We start from the raw sequence: 22,969 nt of genomic DNA on the forward strand, positions 1-22,969 counted from the left end.
TAAAAAGAGATCAGTTGAGAGAAGATATGGCGATTAGGCTCAGGTTTAAATGTCACAAGTGACTTTTACTCAGGAGGTAAGATAAGGAGACTTGTGTAGATGCTGATAATCAAAGTGAAAACTCATTTCCTTTCAAATTCTTGCAGTAATGTTGATCTAAGATTAGGAATTTGGGGGGTATAGGACTTTTCTCATGAGTGAAGTATATGCAAAGGAAAAAAAAGTATTTCACTTCAGAAATTTTATTTTAGGAAAGTCATAATTTTTCATAAGTATGTATAAAACATACAATATACTATACAACTTATACAAAATGGGACCGGGTGGGTTTCCATATGCACAGTAGAAAGAGCGGTTTGAGCTTCAAAACAAGCTTAGAAAGAAACAGAGAAATATGTAAAGAGCCGGTAAAATTACATTTAATTCATTTGCCTGAGATGGTTTATTTGGTACCGATGTCCCTGTATTATTTTTACTTTCAGCCACCGGAAGCCATACTGCTGCATTATGTAAAGTACAGTAATTAATACTGAACATAAAAGAACGCCATTACAAACAGTGTCAACAATGGGCGGGGCTTGGAGATGAATGCACGCGCCTGGCAGGTGGGCGGGGCCCGGAGATGAATGCACGGGTCTGGCAGGTGGGCGGGGCCTTGAGAGGAACACGCGTGTTATCCACGCAGGATGGTGTTGCTTTAGGGGTTAAACTTTTAACATAATCTAAAAAGTCTTTAGAGGTTCAGTTTCTAAATCTTTCTTTAACACATCAAGAATGCCAAAAGCCTTGTATGAGATTTATTTTTAATGAATATCTTTTCTGTAAAACAATTAAATGTGCTTCTTCTAGTAGTAGTAGTAGAAGTATTTGGAACATCATTGTTTTATAGCATCCACTTCGAGACTGATTGTTAAAAATGTATTTACAAATAATTTATCTATATATAAAAATCAATTCAGGATAATCTTATAATCTTAAACGTGTGAGTATCATGATTCATCAATAAAAGACACATACAAATAGGCTAAATTCCAATCAAAATACAAACTATGACTGTACTTGGACTTTTAAAATGGTTTTATTTTATTTATTTGGAAAACAAATGTGTAACAAACAGGATTATATACCAACAACTCCTCATACATATATATGACCGTACATGGTAACCTTAACTACCTTAAATTCCTGTTTCATCATATAGACATAAACTCTGTTCAAAATGAAAACCAAAAAAAAAAAAAAGAAAAAAGAAAAGCTCTGGGTGGAAAGTGATTCAGCATCGCTATTCAATATTACTACAGTGCACACATAGATAATGCTGATTTACAGAGTCGCATTTCAGCTTATGTAAATTTATATGAAAAGTATACGGAGGCTGAATATTCAAGGACCTACAACAAGTGAAGTACAACAGCTCCATTCAGAAAGACCAGTGGGAGAGAGAGAGAGAGAGAGAGAGAGAGAGAGAGATGGTAGAGGAGCGCGGAAAAGAAGAATTAATGAGTAGAAAAGGTGCTGAGACGAGAAAACGGGACGGATTTCCAGATACAATTTGAAACAGTTTGTTTAGGCCGGAAACAAACTTCCCGGGAAGTTTAACCACCTGAGAACGGAGAGAGAGAGTGAGAGAGAGAGAGAGAGAGAGAGAGAGAGAGAGACTCGGTGCATAATAAATCCGTATCATCCTCCAACCAGCAGCGGCACAGACTGACACTCGGCTCTGTCTCCATCCACTAGAAAAACTTCTGCAAACTTTGAAACTTTCAGTTGTTAGATTTTCCGTACGATTGTAAGATTTCTCATTTACGATGGCCGATAACAAATGATGAAGTGGAAGAATTAATATTGTCTTAAAGTGGCGATTTTGCAGCGTGTGTGGACATGTTTTCTCTGTCAGCTCTTCTCGGCCTCCAACTGCGCTCGGATGTCTCTTCCCTCTGACAAACCAAAGTAGAAACAAACAAACAAACAAACAACAAATCAATTTACGCCTTTACAAAACTGTGATCAAGTCTAAATCATAAGGTAAGTGAAAAAATAGTATCATATGGGTGTTGCACCTGCTGTATAAATGATAGTCACTGTATTGTAAAAATTTTATGCTAATTAATTGAGGGTAAATAGTTTTAATAATGAATCAAAACTCACAAAAACATAATGATTACAACAGCAAACCTATGGTGAAATGTTTTGATATGGAATTTGGGCTACCGTGTGTGGTGTGAATTTTTTGCTGTGCTCATATGGGTTTCCTCTGGGCTCCCTGGTTTCCTTCCACTGTCCCAAAACCTGCAGGTGTGTGGACTGATTATGATAAATTGCCCCATACTGATGTGAATGATTGTGTGATTGTTTGTCTGCATGGTCCCAGTGATGTGTCCAGTTTTATCGGATTGGCTCCAGAGCCTGAACAGGAAAAAGTGGCTACTAAAAATGAATGAATGAATGACACATTACTGATAAATTCATTTAAGAAAAACAAAACAAAACAACAACAACAACAAAAAACAGGTTTCATAAATATTTAAGGTATTCAGGGACCACTTTAACTAAAAAAAATAATTTCCACTGATCCCTTTAGTACAGATTTATTTCATGAATATTGGTTAAATGCTTACAGTATAATATAGTTTAGAGCTTTCTATTACTGAACCATTCACCAAGAGAAGGCATGGATCTAAGCTGACATTATTTATAGTTGACATGTTTTTGATTGATTACATCTTGGATTAAAACCGAGTGACTGGTCTAACAGACTAATAACTATAATAACTAAAAAAATAAATAAATAAATATAATACCTTTGATGATAGTGAGTTGTGATTTCTAGCACTGTAAATACATAAAAAAAATATAATCATAGCCTTGGACCCCACCTTGGGAACTACTGCTCTAAAACATGACTTACAAAATTATAACTAGTCTATTTCACATTTAATTAGTTATTATTAATAACAGTGGTATGAGTGTCAGAGAAAAAATAAAGTATAGTTTTAGCTTAAAATTAGTTTGTGCTTTGGCTTATTTATTAGGCAGGGTTTGTGGCAGGATTTAGCATTATACAAACTGCGCTCATTTTGACATGCCATTTGTGTAATGCTAACTGGTGGTCATAAACCTCCACTGCTTGTAATTTGGGTTAGCATTGTAACTCCATGACAAGTAAAAATTTGATAATTAAAGTATCATTTCTTTACGAAAGGTCTCAATGATAAAACTGCAAGACAAGAAAACAAATCATAATGCACCATTGTCAGAATTTAATGAGATCCATTGACAAGTGTTCAGAATTATATCTCTTGCTCTTTCCTGTAAAAAAAAAAAACTGCATTAGCTGTAGATTGCTTATTTTACCACTTAAAGTCCAAGGAACCATCAATTGTTGCAGACAGCTATTCCTCTCTCATAACTACATGCCATTTCAGGTGGTTACTAAACAATTATCAGGATTGGGATGGTGTGCTACACATACTGTATTTTGACATGATATACAGATATAGTTAGGTTAGATATTGACAAACTGAAACTATAGATAAAAACAACTTAAGGATGAAAAATTTGTGTTAATATGAATCAATGGCAATTTGCATATGACAATATGTTGATGTATGTAAGTGCTATTAAAAATTTAGGCAATATTTTTATCTTATATTTTTCTCCTTATGGATACTAATCTGAAAGTGGTAGGACATGAGTTTGGACCTGTTTTTTTTTTTAACATTATTTGTTTATTCAGAATTCTATTTAGAGTCTACACTCTTAAACTTTGATCAGCATGATAATTCGACCAACGGTATTAGGTCTTTGCAAAAGGAGTTGTTCAGTGTGTGTGTGTGTGTGTGTGTGAGAGAGAGAGACAGAGAGAGAGAGAGAGAGAGAGAGCACATTAAGGAAGTGCACTGCAGTCACTAACAACAAATCTTAGGTCAACTGGTTAATGAAATTGTTGAGTGTTGAGTTGATTTTAGATCAAAAATGCTTTATAATCTTTGTAAGGAATGCTCATCAACAGTGATGGCTGGTAATGATATTGATGATCTACAATAATTATAATACAGGTCTACAATAATTTCCTATCTATCAGTAACTCTGCAGAAAAGATCTGTGAAAGACATATAAGCAACACCATCAGTTCTTTCTATTTTTCCTTTAAACTCAAGCAATGCTTTGGCCAGCTCTGTCATTCAAATCATACAAAATCATACAAAAAAGCTTCTATTGTGTAAGTTGTAGTTTGATCGGATACATTTTGCTTAGTCTATTTTCTTAATATTTCTTTGAAACCATTCTGAAAAAAATCAAAGATTAAGAAAGTAATATTGTCATTCATATTTATTACACTCATGGTTTTATTTCATATGCTCTCTCTGTTCGCTGTTTATGACAGTGCTATGGATCTGTAAGCAAACTGGGCTTAAATAAGCAAGCCCTAATGCACACAAAATCTACGGGGCTTTTCTCTAAATTAAGTCACTTGACTTGACTGTAATTGATACGCTATGTGACTCTATAGTCTGGTCTAGAAAAAATCAGCCCAAGCATTTACTAAATTCCATTCAGTGTATTTTTTGCCTTTGGCCATTGGTGGTGCTGTTGTTAAAGAAATGATTCACTTAACAAGTCACTTATTAACACAAAAGAAGATAGTGAGTAGATATATAAAAAAAAGCTATATACTGTATTTTTTAGTTTTCTCATGAAGATGGTGAGCTTAGGCATGCTAGGCTATTTATTACAGCTAGCCCTTTATGTAAATCATGGATAAATTTGTAATGGTAGCAACTGACAAAAAATACTACAAAAAATCCTAATAAAACTGTAATTTGAAAAAAAGCCACTGAATATTTTAAGTGTAGCAAAGCCTTGAGGTACTTGGTTTTTGTCAGGGTCCCTGTGTGGGGTTTGTGTAAGAAAGATGAAGGGAAGAGAAGGTCATCTAAAGACAGCGTGGAGGTTGAATGGAAGTTGTGATGAGGTTGTGTGGAGTTTATTTTGTTGGGGTCAGAGAGGGAAGAGTGCTGGAATGTACAACTGAGGAATACTGATGAGTGTGTTTGCTGATCAATTCATCACTTCATATCCTTTCTACTTTTTTCATCTCTTTCTCTAACAAACTGCACAAATTCTCTCTCTCTCTCTCTCTCTCTCTCTCTCTCTTTCTCTCTCTCTCTCTCTCTCACACACACACACACACACAGTGTTGTATTTTTCAATAGTGGCTTTTGTCCCTTTCATCTCCTCTCCAAACAAAGGATTTTTGTGCATACAGGACAAAAAGCGAGGGATGGTGCAAGGCTTTAATAGAGGAGAGAAAGTGAGACAAAGGGTGAGAAATGAGAGACTGAACAAGTTTAAAATTAAAGCAGATTCTACAAAGTCCTTCAGTACACTATCCTTAACTTCTTGCTATTGACACACCACCATGACTCTATCTGAACACATGTGTGCCTGAGTATATACTGTATGTATGAGTTTGAGTACAGTAACTGTGTGTGAGTGTGTACTTGCTGGAGTTCAGAGGTCAACTGTATGTACATCCAGCCTATCACACGTGGCTTTCTGAGAGCCAACCCCCTCCTTCTTCACCCAGTGTTAGTATTCAGAGCACAGAGGGCAGACAGATACCTATTCATATCCCCAGTGTGAGTTCAGCACTGCGCGCGAGAGAGAGAGAGAGAGAGAGAGAGAAAGAGAGAGAGTGAAAGAGTGAGAGACATGCAGTGATAGTGCTCAGGATCAGAGTGTAATAGAACTGCAGTGTGAGCTGGAGGATGGTGGGCGAAGGGCTATGAATGAGGTAAAATGAGAGAAAAAGGGAAGCCTGGAGGAAATGAGATATTTGTTCGATAAGAATAAAAATAATTGTATTCTTTATTTATATAGCAGTGCAAAAAAAGCAAAGTCTGTGAATGAATAAAACATAGATACATAGGTTTCAGGAAAATCAGTACTAAATAAATTAACTTTAAGATGTTTAGATATACAGTATCTACTGCATTTTTGATACAGAATGCTGACTGCTGAGGTTCTGCAAGCTTGCGGTGTCAACATAAAATGTGTCCAATGTACATGCATACATGTTATTTTTTTAAGGAACATCATGTGGCATAAAATAGAATAGATTGGAATGAAAATTGTGTCAAATACTATTAAATACATTATTAAAAACAAATAAAAACAAACACCAGCTGAATATCAAACACTAAAGTGTTTTCCCATCGCAATCTCTAAATAGAGCAAATGTAAGGAAGATTAATTATCCACAAATATTTAAAGATTTTTATTTCTGTTTATCTGAGCATACTAGCATTTTAGGCCCAAAAATGTTCAGTGACTTTATGGCTACAAAGTATTTTCTTTTGGAAATGAGTTTGGGAAAGAGGATTGTGCACTCTTAATAAAAGATTTCATCTATGATACCTTTGATAGTTAAAGCTTTTTGGCTTAGTTAACGAGTTCTACTTGCAACCCTCTTCCTACTTGAAAGAAGTGCATTTCTTCAGTACAAAACTACAGTATCTAGGTGAGATTATCCACTGATGGGGTATCCATGTGGGACCATCCACACTAACAGGAGGAGATTTCTTTTATGGATACAGAAAGCAGATGGGAGGTGGAGGAGACAAAAGCTGCTTTTCAAGTGAGGCCTCATTCAGCTTGGACCAGGGCACTCCCTCTACATCTGGCCTAGGTGTGAAGTCATGATTAGCCTTTTCTCATAACAAATATGATTCTGGAAAGATTCAGGATTGTTAGACTGTTTTTGTTTGTTGTACCATAGGTAAAAAATGGTACAGATTACAGAACAAATCAGTTCTATGAAGTCTGTCTGTCTTCATTCTGGTGAAAGTGGAAAATAGCATAAAGATTCTCAAAGACCATGAATAAAACAATGCTCTGTTTTTTTTATTTTCATCACAGATCATCCTGTCCATAAATCTGTTCTTTAAACTCTCTCTCTTTTTGTAAACTTTCTCTTTCTCCCTTTCTTCGCGTGCTCATACACTGAATAAGCCACCCTTGTCTCTGCTCCCCCCCGAGCATTTGAGCAAGCCTGTGGTATAAAGGAGCAGGAAAAGCAAGAGGCCAGTCGAGAGAGGCTTGTCTCAATGAGACCTGCTTCATGTGCCAGAGCAGCTGGGCATCTGAATGGAACGCTACAGACAACAGCAGCACCCCTGGGTCCAAGTGTACCCATGTTTTCCTGCTATACACAAGAGTAAAAGCAACTCTTCATTGTCCTAGATAGCATCAGCACTACATTCTTCAAACGGCCTATTATGACACTGGTTGAGTGCCATTAAGTGTTCTACTAAAAGTACTAAAGTGTAGTTCTTTGGTGCTGAGGGACTGACTACATTTTCAGGGTCATGCTGTGGGCGCCACATTGTCCCAGATGCTATCATGTTGGCTCTGCTGGTTATAATGCTGCTAAGGTGATGGGGTTCTCAGAGTGGCCACAGTAGTTTCCAGGTCACGTACATTTTTCTGTTTTTTTTTTTGTTGTTTGTTTGTTTTGTTTTGTTTTGCTTTGCTTTTTGCGTCATAAAAAAGAGCACTTGCAGAGAATTTAAGGTAGTTTATTTGTTTAGAACAAATGTTGTCTGCTATTCACAAAAATGGATAATCCATAATAAAATTGGCAAATAAGCAAGACCAGGAAATAAAGAACACAAAGACTAAGACTCAGACCCAAATGCATGGCAAGACTTTGCAAAGACATTTAAACAGAACCAGGTAAAAATAAACAAATAATCAAGAACAAACTTCAAACAGGTGTACACAGTTGGATAACAAGCCAGTGATAGGACTTGGACAGAGACAGGACTAGAGGACTTGAACACATTCCAAGTTCAAATGACAGAGACCAGAAACCATAATGTGAATGTGGAATTTGTGACATATTGTAATTACTAGATGAAGTTTCTCTTTTGCTTTCTCAGCACAGATTGTCAGTCCCTCTACTTTATCCTCCACAGATCTACGGCTGAGCAGATATTGTGTGGTAGACCATTCTAAGCACAACACAGCAGGAACACTCCAATGTGTATGGTCATGTGTGCTGTGCTGGAAAAAGGGTCTGAGGTACATTTTAAACACTGCAGAGTCATATTGATTATGAATTAGTTCACCAGCCAGAAATGTATAGCCAGCAGCTGGGCTGTGTTCAGAAACTGACTCTGATACAATAATCTCAGTACCACTTGTACCACCCATCACCATTTGTGTGTCACTGCTGTGCTGAGAAAAAAAATCACCAGCCAATGGTCCCTCTCAATTAATGGAGAGAGCCAATAGATACTGATGCACTGTGCAGACCAAAAGATGTAAGTGTATTTGTCCCTTTCACCTACAAAGTGACCCAGTAAGTGGACCTGATATGCTGTCCAGTGAATGTAGAAATAAGATGCTGTGCATAAAACTGCTCACTTAGTTTGTATACCTTTCCATTTCCATTTAATCATTTGGCAGTTGGAGGTCTAGCTGGAGAGGCAGTTTGAAAGTCTCAAGTCAACATTAATGTTCAGTAACCTTGTTATCTTGGTGTGTGGTAACATTTCATCCAAAGGCCACACTGTTCTTGGTTTACATTGGGTGTGAGGTGGGAATATGCCCTAGATGGAACAACAGTCGTCACACATTCCCTAGGGGTGATATACTTATGCTCATGTTTTTGGAAGTTGGAGGTAACTGGAGAACATTAAGGAAATCCACCAGACATGGGGAGAAAATTTTAATAATAAAGCTCAGGATTGCAGCAGAGACATGGGGACTATGGCAATGTGCCACCTGATTACTTACTCTAGATACTTAATGATGAACACTAATAACATAAGCAAAAGATAGCAGTATGAGGAGACAAACTGGCAATCAACCATTAGCCCGATGCTTGATAGTAATAGCAACAAGCAAATTATCTTGATATTGATGCTATGAGCCGCTTGCTGTAATGACGAGAAGATCCATCTTTAAAAGTTTAGGCTGATTGTATATAGTCTCCATACAGACTGTGATACCTGTAAATCAAGATGCTTAGACTGTGGCATTTCCTGGATGGAAGGACAGGTACAGCTGAGTGTAACCAGGCCTGTAGTATAATCTGACAATATATTTATTGTGTAATCATTAGGATCTTATAATTGGTCATTTGTATGACCTAGCTGTTTTAAAATGGTTGGCACAAATTTGGCACAAAATCGTAACTGCTCTCATTCATATGCTTCACCATCTCCCACTCTCTTCAGACATGACTTCGTCCACTCCACCCTCCTCTCGTAGTCCTTCCCCTCAGAAAGTCTGTCATTCCCAGACTCAGACAGATGTTCTGAAGCCGCTGCTGGGTGGAGGTGGTGGAGGTGTTTCAGGAGGTGGAGCTGCAGCATTGAGGAGGCGTCGACGTGTCTTGTCTAAGGATGGCCGAAGCAATGTGCGCATTGAGCATGTCAGTGGCCGTGGCGCTCTCTACCTGCGTGACCTCTGGACGACCTTCCTGGATATGCAGTGGCGTTACAAGCTTTTTCTATTCTCGGCCACGTTCGCAGGAACTTGGTTTGCTTTTGGAGTTCTGTGGTACCTTGTGGCACTGGTGCACGGAGACCTCCTGGGTAAGAAGACAGGAGGTCTTTAGAGACCTTTAGAGAATCTGAACAAAATGTTTTGTGGAAATTTTGTCTAGAAGTATGTGTCTTGTACATATTTAGTGGACTTTTTGCCACATACTGACCATAAAGTGTGCAGAAGTTATTTAAAAAGGAGATTTTTTTTATTTAATGAAATTACGTTTTGTATCTTTTTGCAGAGTTTGACCCACCATCCAACCACACCCCCTGTGTGATGCAGGTCCAGACGCTGACAGCTGCTTTCCTTTTCTCGCTGGAATCACAGACTACAATTGGCTACGGTTTCCGGTGCATCACAGAGGAATGTCCAGTCGCCATAATCCTTCTCATAGTGCAGCTAGTTATTACAATGGTGATGGAGATCTTCATCACAGGAACCTTTCTTGCGAAGGTAAATGATTGCAATTATAATTATAATTATATAATAACAATTATAATAGCTAAGACTGTACAAGTCTTTATTGTGCTGCATGTATAGGATCTATGGTGTTCATTAGTGTTGTATTATGTATGTATACAGTTGTAGGTGTATGATATAGTAACTGTGTTGTTTTCTGTGTAGGTGGCTAGGCCGAAAAAGCGTGGTGAAACAGTGAAATTTAGTCAGCATGCAGTCGTGGCCAATCATGAGGGCCAACCTTGCCTTATGATCCGTGTAGCCAACATGAGAAAGAGCCTGCTGCTTGGATGTCAGGTATGTGACTGTATGGTCAAAAGAAGTTTCAAATTTCACATATTTATTGATGGGTTTTAAACCTGTTTTTTACTGACTGTTTTGATAATCATTTTCATCAGATATTATGAAACATTTCTTGAACTCCAAGTACATTCATATATATTAGGTGTGTGCATGTGGAAGAGTGGTCTACTGAATGTATATTCACTGTGTTCTTTATATTCCAGGTAACTGGTAAGCTGCTGCAGACGTCTTTGACTAAAGAGGGTGAAACCGTTCGGCTGGACCAGAGGAATGTGGCTTTCCAAGTGGACACCTCCAGTGACAGCCCTTTCCTCATTCTTCCTCTCACCTTCTACCATGTCATTGATGACAGCAGCCCACTCCGTCCTTGGGCTGCCAAAGGTAAGAGCAGACATTACTGATGTTTTGAAGACAGTTCTAGATTAATATTTTTTTTAAAATAGAAGAGGGTATGAGAAGAAATTAAGTAAAGAGCATTACAAAAGTTTAGATGAGAGAGCCAGGTAAATGACAAGCACAAATATGTATAAGGAAGTTACAGAATGTGAAATAAGTTACAGCATGTGAAAGAAGTTCTAGAAAAGAATTGGATTCTAGAAAAGAATTTGGAACTGGATGAGAGTTGCAAAATTATTAAGAAGGTAAGTCTAGAAAACATTTGGATTCTTAATAGACAATGGAATCTAATTAAGACTTAAATATTTTATATAATAGATTTAAATTCTAGAACAAAATTGTGATCTGGGCAATAGTCCCAGAAGTTAATAAATTAAAATATGTGTTCCTAAACAAATTAAGAAAGTTCTAAGGAAAGAACTAGAAAAATACTAGGACCAGGATAATTCAAACAAGACACTGGGATCTGTATGAAAGATTGCAATAAAATTAAGAAGTTAATTATCGCAAAAAAAAAATTGGATTCGAGAAGAGAATTAGGATCAGGACAAAAATTTCAAAATAACTTTCCAAGAACCTTTTTTAATAAGAGATTTGAATTCTGTAACAGAATCTAGATTCTAGATTTGCATTTTAAAAAAGAATTGGGATGTGGACATCGAAAGGAGCTAAAAGTACGTCACATCCAGGCCTTGTGCACGCCATAGAAACAGATCCATTCACGGGATTCAAAAAGCACTGCTTTATTTACGTAGGCAAAAGACTAACCTAATCATGAAGACATGGCATGGCACTAACTGAAACTGAAACATAAACAAAATCCTGAACATAAAATACAGCAAAACCTGAGCATGAACTTGGACATGACTCTAACCAGAACAAAGAACATTAAACACGGAACAATGACCAACATGGACAGGTACAAAAGGTTCCCTATTTATAGGGCACAACATTAGGACTAATGGGGAACAGGTGACACGGCATGAATTAAACAATGGGGAAAGCGCAGCACAAAATACACATAAAGGCTTCCGAGTTTCACCTGCCAGCACCCTCTCCAGGTCTGGCAGGGAAGTGTCCATCTGTTCCTGACAAAGTAGTTCTAGAAGAGTTTTATATTTTTGACAAGAATTTGAGAATTTGGTTAATATGAAGTATTAGTGAATTTGGATTTTAATTAGAGTTCGAAAAGAATTGAAGTAAGTGGTTGCAGAAAATATTTGAATATTTGAGTGAAATAGAATGGTCAAGAAACACAAAAGTATTTCTAGAAGAGATTTTTGGACCTCTGAGTTCTGGAAAGTTCTGATGTCATTAGTGCTAATGATAGAAAGTGAAAAATAAAACGGCATTTTCTGAAACCGCCACAACAAAGAGTTGTGTCTGATAGGGATCTGCTGGTGGTGAAGAACATTTGAGAATGTGGTTGGACACAAATTGTGTATGGAGTTGCTTTGAGGACAGAGATTGGTGTGTGATTGGAGGAAATGTGAACTACAGAGTGGAGAGAGGGGTCAGAGTGAGAGGAGTTTTGTTACACTGGCTTGGTAGAGAAGTGGAGATAGAAGCCTATTAAAGAATAAACGGATTCTTCTTTTCCACATTTTATGAATTGAACTTGGCTGAGTTGCAGCTGATTGATCTGGCTCACATTACATTTCTCTTCAGCTTTATGAATAAAAGAAGGAATTAACGAGTTAAAAGCAGATTAATATATGACCATGATTTTATATTTTATTTTTCAACAATTCAAATGAAAACTGACAACTGACACATACATATCAAATACTAAATATGGCAGTGTAGTCTTACTGTATTTGTCTAAAATTTGGGCAAAAATAAAATATGAAACAACATCAGCAACTGCACAGTCAGCAAAGTCTAACAAAATGTGCAGTGTTTGATGTAACATAATAAGTCTGAAGCTTATTGGATGGGATGAAGATGGAGGAATAGCTTGGCTTCTGTGCAGTGGAAAAGACTTAAAATCATGCCAACATTGCAATGTACTAGCAAACTGATGCCGGGAGCTTCATTTCAGGGCTTTTGGCTGGTCCTGTGAGGAGCAAAACTGAAATCCTAGCAGGAAAGGATGCCTGCTGGATGATACACCTGTACTTTAGGAGTTGCACTCAGAGCATCATTGTAAGATTATTTCAAACAATCTAATGGTTTCAAGATTAAGTTTCAGGACATTTACTGTTAAAAATGATTAAACATCCGATTGCTTTTTCAGATCATTTAAAATTAGTTCAGAGGCCCAGTGTATTGATACTGATAACTGAATTAATATTATATGAAATTACAGATTATTATGCAGAAATATTAATAATATCCAACTAGTATCTAAAGTAATACCTAAGTATTTAAGTAATATCAAAGTAAGTAATATTAACATAATCTTAAGGTTTAAGAAATATCAACGATAGATACAAACAATTGACAGGATTTGTCAAAATATGTCGAAAGGCAAGTGATTCTTTAATGCTTTCAATTTTTGGGCACAGATAGCGTGCACAAATTCAGCCTGCCTGATTTTTTTTCTGAAATGTGAATAGACATTTTTGAGGACAGATCATGAATATGAGACATAATATGTGAAGCAGTAATTCATTTCAAGTTAAGAGGCTAAAGGTCTTGGCTGGGGTGTCCAGAAAATAAGAAGAGCTTTGTGTAAAATGTTTGGGTTGTGACCATCCTATAAGGGACCTTGTTAACTTAATTTAAGGAGGTTAAAAGACAAGAGTTACTATCACGCCAATGTGAGTTGAACATTTTGGTCTGCTCTGTTCAGTGTTCACGTGAGTATGGGGTTTCTATAATGGCGAAAGAATTTTGGAGCTGGCATGCAATCCTGTCTCATTTTTTCTTGTGTGCCTGCTCTCTTAGCTATTATGGTTTTGTTCTCTCATTTGCCACTCTTCCTTTCTCTATGAACTCATCTTTCTCTCCTTCTCTCTGCATTTTCTCTGGTTGGCTGGAATGTAAGCATGAGCAAGAGTGTCTCATTAGGGGCACAATGCAGCTCAGTCTGTGGTGCTGACATGCAGGTACAGGATCTGGTTACTGCAGTACACATATTCAGCAACAGAGTGGGGCCATTACAGTCCCTCTTCCTACTGTAGACTAAGTTGAGAGGCATATTGTTAAAAGACACCATTTGTATTAACAAATCAGGTTTAAAGATTAAATGATTTAGACAGACAATATTAATTTGTGGGAAAAAGACACCAAACTGCGCATACTTTATTTTTATCATTAAAAAAATATTGTTTTATTTTTATGATGAAGACTACACATACATTTGTAAACAAATCATATCTGTACAATTTCCCTTTTTCTGACAGCAATTATCCAAAGATATAGAATAATAAGAAAATCACACTACATTTAATGTATAAAAATAAATAATAGGTCTACTGTCCACCAGGGTGTGCTAAAAAGACTGAAAAGATCAGAGTTCACCAGATATTTCAGGTGATTTTTTGCCTCCCAGCTGTAGAGCTAATGCTAACAGTAACATTAGAAAAAATAAAGACCTAATTGATTGGACCAGTTTAGTATTGAAATATGTTTAGGAAATGGGAATCAAGACAAAGCAATCATAAAGACTGCGGGTGCAGTTTACTGCTGTGGCAACTAATATGATTTGATTTTTAGGTAAATACATTTTTTAGTGCCCTTCTATTCATCAACACACACTGTGCAGTAGGGCAAAGCACATTCTTAGAAGTTACTAGACTTCCCTTTCTGAGAGAGAAACAAGTTGTAGAACTATTAATGGGGTTTCCCCTAAGTAGAAAAAAAAAACATTTGACCAATTTCTAACAACAAAGAATGTACAGTGGCTTAGAATATTTAGATTATTGTTCCATTATGCAACAAAGGAGAGAATAAAAGCAAGCATTGGCAAAATAAAAGGTCTTTCATATTTAATACAAAGTAATGTAAAAGTTACTAAATAATCTATAACATTTTAAAACTGTTTTTAAAAAAAAACAATTGAATCAGTTATAATGCTTCAAATCAGCAATCCTTTCAGTCACCAGACTGATTACACATCTGTTCGCAATCTACACATGCCTTTAAATAACCTCTTGTTAGGGCCTTGCTTTAGCATCTTTATTAGAGACATTAATGTGCTCAGTGTTTATCTGTCTTAGTTAGTCTCTAGATCCACTGAGTTCTTATCACATCATAACTCCTTTCCATGTGCTGGTTATGACAATTTTTTTTGTTTTCTTTTCAGTTTTATTTGCAATCAAGTGTCAATTGTCTGAGGTAGTGTAAAATAATAATGTGAATTATTATTTCTGCTGAAATAATGCACAAACATTTATTAGTTATTAGCTCTATTAGAGTCATGGCCTAATATTGCTCCCCAAATTGCATCTTTACAAAGTTAAACATAACATCTGTCCACTGGTGAAGGCATGAGGAGAAGCGAGAGAGACCTGAGCAACATCCTGACTGTACAATTAAACAGTATCAGATCATTAGGTCATAGTGTTTAGAGTGATCATTTGATTAAATTAGGTGAATTCAGTGTCACAGGCTTGCTGAGACAGTAAACAGGAAAAAACAACAACATTTATTCACCTGATTTAAATTCAAAACAACACATTTCACTGTCTATTCCTCTGAATCCATCTCCCTTCTTTTCAAAACTCGTGGGCCTTTCTTTATTGTTGCTAGAGTCACCTTGCATATCTAGCACATCCAAGTCAATGTAGTACAGCTTATTAGCAAAATACAGATAATACAAATACCTCCAAGTGCATATAGATGAAAAATCAAAGGAGCTGCTCTAAATAGTCAATTACAAGGGTATTTATAATGATCTTTCAGCTACTATATGGGGTAATGTCATTTCCATCTCTTTTGAAGCAGTCAATGGATCAGAGATTGTGCTGCCTATTAGGAATGCAGTGTTATTTGAATGGCATTCAAATCACTGGAAAGACTTGAAATATCTAGATGCTACACAACAATGACTAAAATAATTTGGACTCGAAGTTCATAAATTCAAATGTTAGTTCTTCAGCCAAGGTCAAGACAATCATGGAAGCACCTGCAGATCAGAACAGTAGCTAGTTGCATTTTTATAGGACTGCTGAATAATTACAGAAGACTTATTCCAAACCTCACATCTCTTCTAAAACCACTGAGCCAGACTGGAAATGGATTAGTGGAAATGGACCGGAAATGGATTAGTGTGCCATGTATTTTTTAAACGTTGCTGAATTCCAAAGCATTTACACATTTTGATCTTTCCTTGCTGAAACATGTTAAAACTTCTTCTTATGGTATGAAGCATGTTGTTTCACATATCATACCAATGTTGGAAAAAAATTCAACTGCCTTTGTGTCACACAGGCTTAACAAATCAAATAGAGTGAGAAGCCCTGAGTATTTTTTTTGTGTTCACACTTTCCACCAGTATCTATTTGAAAGGAAATTCACTCTCCTAACTGATCACTATGGTCTTACAGCTATTTTCAGGACGCCATTAGCTGCCAGTCGAATGCAAAAGTGGGCTTTGTTGCTGTCTGCTCATGCATATGACATAAAGTACTGGAGGTCTGAGTTCCATGCATAGCTGGCAGTTTCTCCAGGCCACCACTACCCAGCCATAGCTGGCAGTTTCTCCAGGCCACAGTGAGAAGCAGGCAGACATCTTCTGCTTTCAGCAGGTCGAAGAAGCACCTGTTACTTCAGCCAGCACGAGTGTGCTGGTACATAAGGAATGACCCAGTGCTATCTAAGCTGATGGATGTTATGGTTAGAGGAAGAAATGCAGAGGACACTTTTTAGCTGAAGCCACATTTCTTAAAGTAAATTAGCTCTCTGTTCAAGCACAATGTCTTCTATGGGACCAAAGAGTAATCGTTTGGCACCACAGAGGAGAAGCATGTTACAGCAGCTACACTATATTGCCAAAAGTATTCGCTCACCCATCCAAATAATCAGAATCAGGTGTACCAATCACTTCCATGGCCACAGGTGTATAAAATCAAGCACCTAGGCATGCAGACTGTTTTTACAAACATTTGTGAAAGAATGGGTCGCTCTCAGGAGCTCAGTGAATTCCAGCGTGGAACTGTGATAGGATGCCACCTGTGCAACAAATCCAGTCGTGAAATTTCCTCGCTCCTAAATATTCCACAGTCAACTGTCAGCTGTATTATAAGAACGTGGAAGTGTTTGGGAATGACAGCAACTCAGCCACGAAGTGGTAGGCCACGTAAACTGACGGAGCGGGGTCAGTGGATGCTGAGGCGCATAGTGCGAAGAGGTCGCCAACTTTCTGCAGAGTCAATCGCTACAGACCTCCAAACTTCATGTGGCCTTCAGATTAGCTCAAGAACAGTGCGCAGAGAGCTTCATGGAATGGGTTTCCATGGCCGAGCAGCTGCATCCAAGCCATACATCACCAAGTGCAATGCAAAGTGTCGGATGCAGTGGAGTAAAGCACGCCGCCACTGGACTCTAGAGCAGTGGAGACGCGTTCTCTGGAGTGACGAATCGCGCTTCTCCATCTGGCAATCTGATGGACGAGTCTGGGTTTGGCGGTTGCCAGGAGAACGGTACTTGTCTGACTGCATTGTGCCAAGTGTAAAGTTTGGTGGAGGGGGGATTATGGTGTGGGGTTGTTTTTCAGGAGCTGGGCTTGGCCCCTTAGTTCCAGTGAAAGGAACTCTGAATGCTTCAGCATACCAAGACATTTTGGACAATTCCATGCACCCAACTTTGTGGGAACAGTTTGGAGCTGGCCCCTTCCTCTTCCAACATGACTGTGCACCAGTGCACAAAGCAAGGTCCATAAAGACATGGATGACAGAGTCTGGTGTGGAGGAACTTGACTAGCCTGCACAGAGTCCTGACCTCAACCCGATAGAACACCTTTGGGATGAATTAGAGCGGAGACTGAGAGCCAGGCCTTCTCGTCCAACATCAGTGTGTGACCTCACAAATGCGCTTCTGGAAGAATGGTCAAAAATTCCCATAAACACACTCCTAAACCTTGTGGACAGCCTTCCCAGAAGAGTTGAAGCTGTTATAGCTGCAAAGGGTGGACCGACGTCATATTGAACCCTATGGATTAGGAATGGGATGTCACTTAAGTTCATATGCGAGTCAAGGCAGGTGAGCGAATACTTTTGGCAATATAGTGTATGTTCAAGCCATTGTTGAGTAGTCTCCATTAAAGATCTCACCAGAAGCTACTTCTGGTGGCCAGGACTTGGATGGGCAGATTGAAAATCCACCAAAGTCACACTTATTTTGCCAGTTTACAATGATTTTCTCAGCCCATTCCTGTGGATATGATCAGCAAGTGGCCAGAGGTGACTATAATGAAATCCACTACAACCTAGGTGTACAACCTTTTAATGATAATGCTCCTCAGTTCAATTTGGAGACTTTTTCTGAAGTAAATTAACACAGCACATACAATCTGAATTACTGGATCATCCTGGCATGTTGAAGCTTAAATTAACTGCTTACCAACAGAATGTGTCTTTATGTCACTTTTTAAGTGTTAGGTCTGAGTTGCTACAGAGAGTATCTAGCTGTAGAGCAGCTCTGTGAAGGTTTCCTACAGTTTACATATCATTTTTACAAAATGGTATGAGGGTAAGTCAATTGAATACCTTAAAAGTGTATCATACATTAGAAATTAATCAAATCCGAACATTCATTAAGTCACATCTTTAGCATTTTATTTATGTATTTTTCATTTACAGCATTTGGAAGACACCCTTATCCAGAGCAACTTACATTTGTCTCAATTATACAACTGAGCAATAGAGGGTTAAGGGCCTTGCTCAGTGGTTCAGGAGTGGCAAATTGTTATAATAATAATTACAGTTATAGTAATAGTTACAGTGTTTTAGTGTTTAGTTTCAAGTTCTGTGGAACTTCCTGATGAAAGTCGAGGCATTGAATCAGCCAGTTTCTGTAATAGTTGTGGTGGAAGTTTCCTCCAGGTTTCAACCAACAAAAGTACAAGTTCATATACACTTGGACAATCTCCCCATTTCTGCTCTATTGCATCCAAAAGATGATCTACAGAGATTAGGTCAGGGAAGTTTTCTTTTAAAACTGAATCATTATCCTGCTGAAAATCCTGTTGAATCATTATTCTGTTGAACAATTAATTTCTGCCATTTGAATAATTTCTTTCCTGATTTCTGCAAAATTTGAATCTAAAAAGCCTTTACTTTTGAGATCATGGGAAATGTTTTGCTTAAAACATGAGCTTGTGGTATATTTCTTTAAAATAACTGCCACGTCAATAACACAAGCTCACAAACGTCATTGTAAGAAAAAGAGTGAAAAGCCACCTCTGTGATTTATCGTATCCTTAGTGCAGGTGTACTTGGCTTCTTCTCCTGGCTTTCTTTACACAAAATCTCTTCTATAAAGTCCATCCAAGATAAATTTGGATTCATCTGAAAATGAGACAGCTTTGCTGGGAGTGAGGAGCTACTGTATGCCTTTTAAATGGAGCAACATTCATTCATTTGCGATAAGAGGACAGATGTAATGAGGTAAATAGTAATACACATTTTAGACTCTGTTCCCAGCAAGTACCTGAAATGCTTCCAGTTCCTGTGTATGAGAGCTGTGTATATACTATTGTTAAGTTTGGAGTGACAAGCGCTGGGATCCAGTGGAAGAGGAAGTAGCAACAGTTTTGTGCCATAATCTTGTAATAATGTGGTCATATACGTTGACTGACCTTTATCTGACCTGCAGAGGTTACTGACTTCTGTCTCATATGATTCACTCTTTTCAAGTTGACAAAGTGGAATTCTGTTCTCATTTTTCTTTCTTAAAAGTTATTGCTTGCAAGGTGTTAATTTGCACTTGAATGAGAATCAAAAAAAGCAACTGTGTGTATTTGTATAGCCATGTCAGTGTGTGTGTGTGTGTGTGTGTGTGTGTGTGGTTTAGAGGATGTGTAATAGTAGAAAATGCTCCAGTTCTTTGTCTTCTGAATGCCACATTGTGCTTGTGTAAGTTAGTGTGGAGCACAGTTTTAGTCCTATCATTGGGCCTTATTTATCAAGCTGGACAGGAAAGAATTTATTTGTAAACTGTTCACAGGGGCATTTACACAAGAAATGTGGTATTTGTTAAATTCCACTTTTAGTTCTGAAAAAGTTTGTATCCAGCAAGAGCTGAAGATGGTGTAAATTTAGATATAAAGGGACTAATTAATGGCAATCTTGAATGATTGGTTTCAAATCATTTAATCGATTTTTTACACAGTCATGTGTGATTTATACGTACATTTTGTGTAAATTTTGTTTTTGCATATTTATGACTTAAAAGGAAGCAATTGTAAATCTCTTCCTCACTGGCCATAAGTTCATTTAATTTAGGCTTGGGCTGGCCTATGGAAAAATGTACACAAAATTTTAGTAAAATACTGATAACTAAGGCACATGCAAGAAATCACTTCACAGAATCCACAGTGTAAAAACACTGACGAAATAATCTGCTCTTACATGGTGAGTTTGTGTCCAAGAGTACAGTATTTAACATGTTATTGATTATTAGAGTGAATAATGAGTTAAGAAGTGTGGGTGGGGGGTGGGGGTCAGAAGAAGAAAGAGAGGGAGTATGTGAGAGAAATAAAGAAAGAGGATGTGGTACTTACAGTATGTAAATAGTTACTATTTTAAACTGTTATGAAAGTGTTTGTGTTTCCAATGCAGAACTAGGTCTGAGTGATACGAATGGCTATCTTTCACAAACAACAGTCTCACTCTGAGCATGTGGTTCTTTGAATGATGTGTGAAAAACTGCGGAAGAAAGATTGTTCATATTTCCCGGTTGGTGGCTTGTGCAATTTGGTTGCCTATGACTGACAGTTACGTGGCTTGGGATTACCCAGGAGTGTTTTCTGGTGGTCAAGTTTAGCTTCCTACACTGAAAGCAGAGTAAAGAGATAACATCGGCTTGTGAAAGCAGTGTGGGTGATTGACTGGGTCTGTGGGAGTGTGGGTGTTCTACAGTGCTTTCAACTTACTGTTTTGGAATAAAGTGTGTATGGAGACTTGTGTAGGAAGGCTTTGTTGTTTCTCCAACATACCTGACTCATGAGTATGACTTGATAATTATCTGAATCAGGTGAATGCTGGGAAACACCCCTGTGTTTTGCTTGTATCAATAACTTGTGACCCAGCAGACATATTGGAGTAAGGGATTTACAAAGAATTCTTAGCTCACCATGATGTCCAGTCAAGTCAAAAAATAACCAAAATAATTTTTTCCCTGTACTATACCCAGGTGGAGGCTGGACAGACCCAGAAATGGCAGACTTTGAACTTCTGGTAATAATGAGCGCCACAGTGGAGCCCACATCAGCCACTTGCCAGGTGCGAACCTCCTATTTACCAGACGAAATCCTGTGGGGCTATGAGTTTCCCCCTGTCGTCTCGCTCTCTCCATCAGGGAAATACGTGGCTGACTTCGCCTTCTTCGACAAGGTGGCTAAGACCAAGACCCCGCCATGCTTTAAGCAGACCTCTCCTTCTAACTTAGCCTCAGACAGTGGCCAAAATGGAGGAGGAGGAAAGGATCAGGAGAAGATGAGGCTGGAGGAGAACTTCAAGGAGGAAAGGGGACGTGATAGAGGGAGGATCCGGGATAGCAGCCCACTTAGCGTTCGCATTAGCAATGTTTAGTGAGAGAGAGAGAGAGAGAGAGAAAGAGAGACAGACAGAGAGAGAGAGAGAGAGAGAGAGAGAAAGAGAGACAGACAGAGAGAGAGAGACAGCAAGAGAGACAGACAGACAGAGAGAGAGAGAGAGACAGCAAGAGAGAAAGAAGGAATCTGACTAACCATAAGCTACTATAAGCAGAGGAATCTAAGAAGTTCACAATAAATCCTTTTTCAGAAGACACATTTTTTCATATACACTGGGACTGCCAAGTGTGAACACTGGTATCATCATCTTCTGGCTAAAATTAAATAATCTCACTTGAACACTCGCCTTGTTGCAAGAATGTTTGATTTTCTTTATTGTACTTTCATTTTTACGACTTGGACAATGACAGGATTATGAAAAGATCAAAAGGCCAAAATATGCAAAGACTGATTTAAAACCATCATTAGTTACTGAAGGATCAGGGGAACTATGTCCTGGGACTTGTATTTGTATTTCTTTTTGATGGACTGGACTGGAATGATGCTATTATGTTACATGTGTATATATTTGTACCTAACAGTGCCAGTTTGAGTACTCAGTCTTTGAGTATAGATCTAGTTTTTTATGTGGAAAAATTTTTAGTCCCTGAAGCAAACATGTTGATGCAGTATGTTAACAATACTAAAAGCACTTTAACTCTGTGAGAGGTTTTCTCTAGTTTTCGTTTTGAAAGCACAACTAACAAGTGTATACAGGATGGTGTTTATCTCTCCTGTCATTTCAAGCATGTGTGGGTGTTTCTGTGAATCTGTAGCAGTCTGCTTGGCTTGTTGCAAGGTGTGATGTGAAAATATTTTTAGAAATGTATAAAATGTATGGACCTTCATAGAGATTTTTATTATTATTATTATTATTATTATTATTATTATTATTATTGAAACATGGATGAGATTCCTTTGGTACTAAAAACAAATGAATTATCTGTCCTACTTGTGGGAAGAAAATATTTGTGTTCTAATGTATGTGATAAAGCTCGGTTTTAAAAACCGAGACATTATCACTTCTAATGTCTAATGCCTTTAAATGACCATTTTTAATAAATAATGTGTTCAGAAGCAGTCACGGGCTCTGCCTGCTATGTACTGTATGTCTAAAAACTTGAATTGTAAAAAAAAAAAAAAAACATTAAATGCTTTCTTAGGCAGCCAAAATTTGATAATAATGAAAATTTGAAAATAAATGGTAAGCAGATCTTAAATAAATCTTACATTCATTTAATGAAGGTTCCATTCAAAGGTAACATCAGTGCTTGAATTATATAAATATAATTATAATAACTCAAATTGCATTTGCAGACTTGGATCTGCACACCTTGTATGATATCACATTGGTTACAATGCACTTTTTTTTCTTTTTTTTTTACAGCTGTGAAACTTCCTCTTTGGAATAGCAATAAGAGATAACCAATAACATGCTGTTTGTGGTCATATGCACAACATAATAGTTCTGAATTTCCGCAGTCATTGTACAGTTGCTCGAATGATTCGACTGCACTTGTGTTTTCCATACTGGTATACACTGGGAACCTTGTT

General features: G+C 37.6%; 1 protein-coding gene across 2 annotated transcripts; it reads left to right on the top strand.

The window, feature by feature from the left end:
- Positions 1 to 1,462: 1,462 nt before the first annotated feature.
- On the top strand, positions 1,463 to 22,605 carry LOC131356496 (ATP-sensitive inward rectifier potassium channel 10-like). 2 transcript variants are annotated; one of them, XM_058395560.1, is made up of 6 exons: positions 1,463 to 2,025; positions 9,246 to 9,605; positions 9,800 to 10,011; positions 10,183 to 10,314; positions 10,524 to 10,701; positions 21,016 to 22,600. In XM_058395560.1, the coding sequence occupies exons 2-6, from the start codon at positions 9,248 to 9,250 to the stop codon at positions 21,411 to 21,413; spliced, it is 1,278 nt and encodes a 425-aa protein (XP_058251543.1). In that variant the 5' UTR covers positions 1,463 to 2,025; positions 9,246 to 9,247; the 3' UTR covers positions 21,414 to 22,600. The 2 variants fall into 2 exon arrangements, with proteins under 2 accessions (XP_058251543.1, XP_058251544.1); XM_058395561.1 differs by lacking the exon at positions 1,463 to 2,025 and adding an exon at positions 7,978 to 8,085 and having other exon boundaries at positions 21,016 to 22,605.
- The last annotated feature ends 364 nt before the right edge of the window (positions 22,606 to 22,969 follow it).

Source organism: Hemibagrus wyckioides, linkage group LG07 (assembly GCF_019097595.1).
Source record: "Hemibagrus wyckioides isolate EC202008001 linkage group LG07, SWU_Hwy_1.0, whole genome shotgun sequence".
In the NCBI taxonomy this organism is placed as follows: domain Eukaryota; kingdom Metazoa; phylum Chordata; class Actinopteri; order Siluriformes; family Bagridae; genus Hemibagrus; species Hemibagrus wyckioides.